Source organism: Hipposideros armiger, unplaced genomic scaffold (assembly GCF_001890085.2).
Source record: "Hipposideros armiger isolate ML-2016 unplaced genomic scaffold, ASM189008v1 scaffold_17, whole genome shotgun sequence".
Classification (NCBI taxonomy): domain Eukaryota; kingdom Metazoa; phylum Chordata; class Mammalia; order Chiroptera; family Hipposideridae; genus Hipposideros; species Hipposideros armiger.
The window spans coordinates 5643684-5651789 of NW_017731367.1; the positions used below are offsets into that span (position 1 = coordinate 5643684).

The 8106-nt window shown below is 53.6% G+C and overlaps 1 protein-coding gene across 7 annotated transcripts in view; it reads left to right on the forward strand.

Moving 5' to 3' along the window:
* Nucleotides 1–235: 235 nt before the first annotated feature.
* LRRFIP1 (LRR binding FLII interacting protein 1) overlaps nt 236–8106 on the forward strand; it is a 79401-nt gene continuing 71530 nt past the window's right edge. For 2 of the 7 annotated variants that reach the window (XM_019629329.1, XM_019629355.1), the window contains exon 1: nt 240–543. In XM_019629329.1, coding sequence (XP_019484874.1) covers nt 478–543 — 66 coding nt within the window. In that variant the 5' untranslated portion in view covers nt 240–477. Of the gene's footprint in view, nt 544–8106 lie in introns of all 7 variants that reach the window. The other 5 variants (XM_019629334.1, XM_019629310.1, XM_019629321.1 and 2 more) reach the window with 5 other exon arrangements.

Here is an 8106-nt window from a genome sequence, read left to right on the forward strand (position 1 = left end):
GCCGCAGCCCCGCCCCCGCGGGCCCCTCCTGCCGCAGCCCCGCCCCTAATTTTCACACCCGCGCGCAGGAGCCCTCGAGGCCCCGCCTGTGGGTGGGCGGCCGGGTTCTTTTCCCACCGCCTTTCCGGTGGAGGCGGAGGGAGCTGGTGCGGGGAAGGGGCGCTCAGCGGGACAAGGCCTCGGGGTGCGCGGAGCCCGAGCCGCCCCTCCTCTCCCGGGGGCCCCCCCTCGGCCGGGCGGGCCCCCGCCACCTGCGCCCCGCCCCCACGGCCGCGCCCGAGCCGGGAAGCGCGGAGCACGCCTGTGCCTCGGGAAGGGCGAGCCCCGCGCGGACGCGCGTTTGTGTCCGTGGACGTGAACCCGCCGCGCTCGGGATGCGGCCGCGCTGAGAGCCCGCTCGCCCGCGGACGCGAGAGCCCGGCGGTCACGGAGGATCCCTCCGGGCGCTGTGGGAAAGCGGACTTGTAACCGGGCACGATGACCAACCCGGCGGCCACGCAGAGCAAGGAAATCGACTGTCTGAGTCCAGAAGCTCAGAAGCTGGTAAGAGAAAACGCGCGTGGAGACTTTCGGCTCCGACTGCGGACGCGGTCCTTGTGGACGGGCGGCCCGCACCCTCGGCCGCAGGCGTCTGTGCCTGGTGAGGTGTGGCGTGGGCCCCGCCTGGCCGGGGACCCCTGAAACGAAGGTCCCCACTCGTGGATGTGCGGGTGGGACTGGCCCGGCCCCCCGTTCGTTTCGCGGCAGGGTGTGCGCTCTCCCCGCAGCGCGCTGGATAGCGCGTTTCAATGGACGAGGCTCCTCCCCGTCCCAGGACCGAAAGGAACATGGTCGCTCCCCTCTGCCTGCAGGGACCGCCTTTGGACCGGCTCTGCCCAGTTGGGTGACTCGGCCGCGGAGCTCTGAGACATGCTCCTGGTCTAGTGTCACTCAGAGCTGTTAGTTTCGTATTTTACAAACTACAGCACCGAGGAGTTGGTGCCCAGAGCCGGTTCCCTTAACCTGAGGCTGGCACCACCAGTGGCTGGGTGGTGTGGAGAACTTACGCTGCTCTGCACCTTACTTAGGACCACCAGGCACTGAACTGATTTCTCCACCCTCCCCCCCTCTCCCCAGACGCCAGTCCCCAGATTGGCTTTGGCTGGCCCTGGACAGGACACCCCCCCCCCGCATCCGTGGGATTTCTGTTATCCAGCGTAACACTGGGACCATGGATGTGGGGATAGTTTGGCGTTAAAATTGGGCAGGGTATGAGGTGGGGAAGGTTTGTAAGTACCCATTTTCAGGCAGCTGTGGTTGATAACGAATGGGGATATTTACAGGTGAAATGATACAGTTGGAAAAGAAACCTTTTATGAAGCTGGTACTGCAGACACCCTAGTTTTCTGCTTCATTAGGCCTTTGTGGGAGCTTGGTAAAAGTGTGACCCCAAAACAATCAGTCCTTCACAGGGTAGGAATTAATCACCTACTGGGTGTCTGTGGAAGATGCAAGCTGAAGAGACTGCCCTTACCTTGGCGGAGCTGCCAGAGAGAGGTATAGAAACAGACCCTGAGGAATACACGCTTGCAAGTTTCCTTCCTTGCTGAGGACTGCAGGTGGATTTTTAATGTGCATTTTAGTGTGCTGCTGCTGCTGTGACCTCACGGAAGATCCTACCATGGGCCAGGCCTTTGGAGCTGGTTCCTACCCCTTGACCTAATTGGTTTCCAGCGGCCTGGGAACCTACAGAGAGATTCTTGAATCACCATCAGGGAAGGGCGCTTAGAAGAGGGAAGGAGGAAGTGCTGCTGAGAGATGCCGGGGAGGTGCCCGCTGGGCAAGCCATAGCTGGCAAGAGCAGGGGGATGTGAATCCTGGGCAAGATTCGGAGACCTTGAAGCAGAAAAGAGTAAACATGTAGAGCAGGATGTGCGGAAGGGCGGCACAGAGCCATCCGAGGAATGAGTGGCAGTAACACGGGGTGGCTGAGGCCCTGGCTCCCAGGTCTCCCTAACCCTCCACTTAACCCTTGGATGGGGTCTGTTGAGAAGCTTGCCTCCTGGAGGTCGGGCACTGGCCCAGCATCCCTTCACCCCTCCCCCCAATCCCAGGATCCTGTAACCTCTGAAAACAGAAAGTCAGGTCGTTGCTTTTTTTGGTAACTTTGTGGCAGAATTCATTTGGCAGTGAGACGGGCCCTGGCGATGGAAGGCTATTTTCAGTCTTTATACCGTTAGTGTGAATATTCAGACGTTTCTCTGCAGCCCTGTTAAGTGCTTGGTTGAGGGCTGTTACTCTGGTTGTTACGGAATATATGGTGGCTGCGTCTTTATTACCCTCCTAAAATCAGAACATGTTGACTTCTGAAACACATTTGGTCCCAGGGGTTTCCAAGGAGAAGTTGTAAACCTGTAGGTGGTTTTCTTAGTAAATTGCAGCAAAAACTTTTTTAGGCTGAGACATGGGGAACAGAAGTGAAACGGCAGTCCCTGTTTTATGAGGCGAATGGTCTGCCTGAAAAGGAATCATGCTCAGTGACCAGTTGGGGGACAGGTGGTGGTGGGGGTTCCCCTCAGGAAGGGAGTCCCCCACAGTCATCCTGGGCGGTGCAGTGTTCCAGCTGGAGGCATTGGGCATTTCAGACTGGTTTGTGCCAGTTGTGTTCTGTCTTAAGTGACCCTGTGTCCTGGGAACAGGGTCTCCAGTGGGGAAGGGGGGCTGGGGGTCACATCAGTGTGAGAGGCGGGGTGAGGCAGGAGGAAGCAGAACTGTCACGCTCCCCCTCACCTCACAAAGAAAATCGCAGGATCTGAGCAGGAGCCCCAGCTGGTTACACAACAGTGCCAGCCCTGGAACTGTGTGAGCGGACCACACATTTCTTTAACTTTTGTAACTTCCCCATGTTCGAGATGGGTTGTGTCACCTCTGGTTGCTTTCCACATACTGATTAGCATGAAGCCCTTACAAACTGCCAGTCCTGTCCTGAGAGGCCGTCAGAGTAGAGCCTGGGCAGTGTCCCAAGTCCCGTCTCACGGAGGTACCTGTGCCAAGGTCCCCAGGGAGCGAGTGGGAGCGTTGACAAAAGGGGGGATGAGGGCCGGGCTGGTGGCTGGGCCTGCCTTTTCAGACTGAGCTGCTGAGCCCTGGAATCATGTGATTTGTGTTAGATGGGTCACTTCCCCAAGCAGTTAAGCTATAAAAATGGTAAGTTAGGGCTTTTCTCATAGTAGTAAGAGTGTCCCTGTAGGGCAAAGATGGAGACTAAGTTTCCCTTTTTCTTTGGGAGTTAGATTCTGTTCAGCCTGAACTGCTATCACCCAGCAGAAGCCTCCTTAGCAAAATGAAAAGAAAACCTGCAGTCTAAAGGGCTGCTTATACTGAGCACAGGAAATCAAGCTATTTATAGTTGCAACACAGTTTTCTACTGAAGTTGATTGGACTATTACCTGATTAGAGTGAGGTTCTTATCTCATTTCTACAGAATTGTGAGGCTCCGGTGTTTGCTCCTCAAAAGGCAGTGAGTGTCCAGGAGGAATTTCTTATCCCTGAAGAATCAGGCCGTGTGACTCAGCAGGGGGATCATGTGTGACTCGTTAGTTACTCATAATGCCAGCGCTCCCAGCATGTCTGTTCGTATTTCAAGACTATTCATCTTGGCGGCCCAGAGCCCAGAAGGAGCGAATTTCTAACCTGTGATCAGAGTAAACTGGCTGCATCCTGCTGTGTTAGACGTGGAGGAGGCCGGGGAGCAGCTGTTTTTGCCTCACTTTTAATTTTGAGCCACCCAAATGTTAGTTTTTTGTTTGTTTGTTTTTTTAATAAAGCAGCTTATTTTCTTGGAATGGATGTACTAGAACTTTCCTTACTCAGACTATCTAGATAAAATTAAGTAAATTAACTTCTTTCTCCTAAGTTAAAGCATTATTTTGACTATATCCAAGATTTAATCAGAATTGCTATGCATTGGATTGTAGACCACTACTAAAATCCCCATCCCCCAGCCAAACTCCAAAACAAATAAACCAAAATCAAACAAACAAGGACCCCACAGCACAGATGTGTAATTCTGAGACTCATTCATTCATGGAGGGGTGGGGGACTGGGTTTCACATGGTTTTTGCCCTAAATACCGTAACTTGACAGCTTTAAAGCAGTTAGGCCTTGAATCTAAAGAACCGCTCCTTTGTAGTGGAGACGTAATTTGTCTTAAATTACTATAGTGACGATTTACTTTTAACTTGAACCAAAACGTTTCATCTAAATGTGCGTGTGACAGAGCTTATATGAAAGCAGCATCATTTCTGACCCTCCCGTCTTTTTTATTATCTGGAGCAAGCGGGCGAGTAGTCTTCCTCAGGGGAGAAATGAGGGGTGGGCTCGGTGCGGGCCGCACCCTCTGTGCGTCTCCTCTGAAACTGCACCGCGCACTTCCTGCTGGTGGGTGCCTCAGCAAGTGTGTCTTCTCTGAGAGGAGTTCACACCGCTGGCTCTGAGCCGGTCTGGAAGACACTGAGCACTTAGCAGGAGGAGGTAGCATTTCCCAGCCCCTGCTGTGTCGGCCTTGTTAAGCGCCGCCTCTGGACGCCTTCCCCAATCCTTGCGGTGACCTCATGAGAGCCTTCCGTGTTCTCTCCTTACAGGTAAAGAGGACAGTGAGGCTCAGAAAGGTCAGGGAACTTTCCTAAGTGCACACAGCTAGCAGGCAGTGGGGCCAGTTCAGCCCCAGGCCTGCTGACTCAGAGCTGGCGCTGGTAACTGTCACCACTGTATATATACAGTGCTTCAGGCAGGTTCTCAGGAGGCGTGCCACAAGGGGCAGCCGGGGTCGCCACCAAGTCGCCACCGTTGGTTGTCAGCTTATCTTTGCAGCCTGGGGCCTCACCACCCCAGGGTCAGGGCTGAAGGGTTTCCTTCTACTAAGGCAGCCTCTTTGGACACAAGTCCTTGCTCCTGAATGCTTATCAAGAAGTCTTTCATCAAACATTTCTATTAATGGTAATTTTCAAAACAAAAGAACATTCGATGGACTTAATTTTTCTAAATGAGGAAAAGAATCATAGACATTAAAGAGCTGCAGGAATTTCTTCTTTTGTCCATCTTTTGTACTGTACTAGCATTGTAACTTACTGTGTCAGTCCGCTCCGGGACTCCTGGCCTATGAGCCTCTTCCCGTGTGTGGTGCAGCTGCTCCCCCATCCCGTCCAAGCAGACAGACTCCTGGAGACGCGTCCGTCTCTGCCCCGGCTGGTTCCAGGATGGTCACTTGGGACAGGAAAGGTGGTCTGTCAGTAGCTGTGTGCTGCTGGAGCGCCCAGCCTTACTTCAGTGCTTTGTGGCACCTTAAAGGTGTGGGCTTTGCGGGGAAGGCCCTGAGTGGGACAGGTGAAGTGAGCCGAGCCCACATGCGTTGGCTGGAGGGAACCTGTCACTTGGACGGCTGCACAGGCGAGCCAGGCTGCTCTCACCTGTCAGTCACATGCATGGCTCTGTGTGGCCGTCACCCTCTTGTTGGTGGTTCCAGCATAAAGGAAATGTGAACATTCACTCATCTCAGGAAAAAAACTGAAAACGGATGAACAGCAAGAGGAGAAACATATTTGCATGGAAGAGACTGTGCAGCATTTTTATTCACCAGCGAGAGGATGGGTAGTTGCTAAGCCCAAGGTTGTGCTCTAAGGTTTGAGTAGGTAAATGGTATTATTAGTCATTGCACTCAATACAGTAACATGAACCGTTTTGTTCCTGAATAATATGTTTATTACTTTGATATGTAGTTGTTTTGTTATTCCGAAAAGCAATATCAGGAGATTTTCAGTAGCAACGTGGGGAAAGAGGCCGGCCGACAGGCTCAGCATACAAGTAACTCATCTCTGGTGCTGACATGGAGCGTTTCAGAGGCAAGGGGAGGTCCTGGAGATCTCGGAGCCTGGCTCCCTGGCCCCCTGTAATGAGGGCTGATGCTCAAAAGGGACCTAATTTGCCTGAGCTCACACAACAAGGGAGTGGTAGGGCCAAGACTGGGGGCGAGGTCTTGAGACCCCCCCTCTGGACAGCCTCCCTCTGTGGAAACTCGGGGCCCTGCTGCGAGCACTGCAGCCACAGTCCAAAGAGCGCTGGCGCCCATTGCTTTTTGGGCTTTTCCGCCAGGCCCCAGGAGCAGAGGTTGGGATGCCAGCTCCTCGGGGCTGTGGGCCCAGCCACGATCAGCCTGGGGAGATAACAGCTTCTTTGAAGGTTGCCGTTGTGTCGTAAAATTCCATGATAATTTACAGTCTACTCCACTACTCCTTCGAGTTGATTTTGATGGAAACAGTGTTTTAAATGTAACCAGTTAAACTTAGTCTTTACCTTGTGTTCTCCACACCTTGAAGTAAAATTGATAAAGTGTGTCTTTTAATTTAAAGTATGTCTAAAGTTGAAAAAGTGTGTTTATTTTGTGGCTCAAGTACTAGCCCCGGACCTGTGCCGTGAACCTGTGGCCAGGCCATTTCAACAAGCATGTGGAGAGGTTCAGCCCTTGCCCGCCTTCCACTCCGAAGTTTTAAAGCTGTGGTTCCAGCCCCGTCAGGCTCAATACCCCTTTCTTGTTCTTTTTTTCTTTTTTTAAGATTTTTATTGGGGAATTGGGGGAGGGGAGCAGCGTTGGGGAATCGGGAAAGGGGAACAGACAAGTTGCTGTCATTTTGTTCTTCAGTCTAGTTGTGGAGGACGTCGCTTCACTGGACCATGTTGGTATTATCATTGCGCTCTTCCCGGGTGAGGCAGTCGCTCACCGGCCACTGGATGGCCGCTCACGGTGGCTCACGAAAGCTCACACCCACTGCCGGCCATCCCCACTGCAGCCTTCGCCATCACCGGTGACTCAGGGCAGCCCAGCTCCAGGTCAAGCTGTTGTTCACCATCTTTGCTGTAGGGGGCGCAGCGTCACTGGCCCTCATGTGGGATCCGAACCGGGGCCCTGCTGCTCAGAGCTGGCATCCCAAGCCAGCTCCTAACCAGCGTGCCACTCGGCCGGCCCCCAACACCCCTTTCTTATAACAAGTTTTTAACATCCTTGTTACTAACCTGAAGCAAAATTCATAGATGGTGACCTCTACCAGCACACAAATTTCAAGTCGGTAGAATGTTTTAACTGTAACATTAAAAAGCAATGACATGAAGGTCAGTTGCAGCAACAGAGTATGAATCTTGAAGCCGATATATTGGAATCGGTTTGTAGATCTGAAGACGCCAAAGCGTTTTCCGGCTGCGTGAGTGGCCCGGGGAAGCTTTCTCATTGTGCCGGCCTGTCTCCATGCAGGATGGTCGGCATGCCATGCTCTGCCCCTAAATGCCATTGTCCACCTCCCGTCACTGTGACTTCCCAACTCCCCCACCCCAGCATTTCCAAAATGCCCTCTGCAGAGCTGGCACTTCCCCACTGGCACCCCAAAACCCCTTTCCTCCATGGTGACCATAAGTATAGTCATGGTCATAAAGAGGGACACCCCCTCTCCCCTTGTTGGGGGACTTCCTGTGAGCCTAAGCCAGGGTTTGGGAAAGATGAGATTTTGACACTGTAGTAAAATGCACATGGCAGCCAAGAGACACGGTGGGGCGGTGGATGTGTGTACAGGGGCCAGACCGGCCACCGTCTCGGAGCTGCTGGCCTGGCCGGACCGGGAGAACGCATTGTCCAGTCCACCTGGCTGCTTTGAATAGCAGACTATTTTTAGACTCCACTGCATCTGAGGTGCTGGGAGTTTACATAGAAAACAGAAGTCGGTGTCTGGTTTCCACTTCCTGTAGCTGAGGCTCAGGAAAGGGACTGTGTCACAGCCTCGCAGTCACTCCTGCACCGTCTGCTCTGGACTGGTTTAGGTCACTTTAACACAGGCCTGCATGTGTGTGCGTGCGTGTGTGTGTGTGTGCGTGTGCGCGCGCATGTGTGTGTGTGTGCGCGTGTGCGTGAGAGTGTGTGTGTGTGTGTGTGCCCGTGTGCGTGTGTGTGCGCGTGTGCGTGAGTGTGTGTGTGTGTGTGTGCCCGTGTGCGTGTGTGTGTGCGTGCGTGTGTGTGTGTGCGCGTGTGCGTGAGTGTGTGTGTGTGTGTGCGCGCGTGTGCGTGAGAGTGTGTGTGTGTGTGTG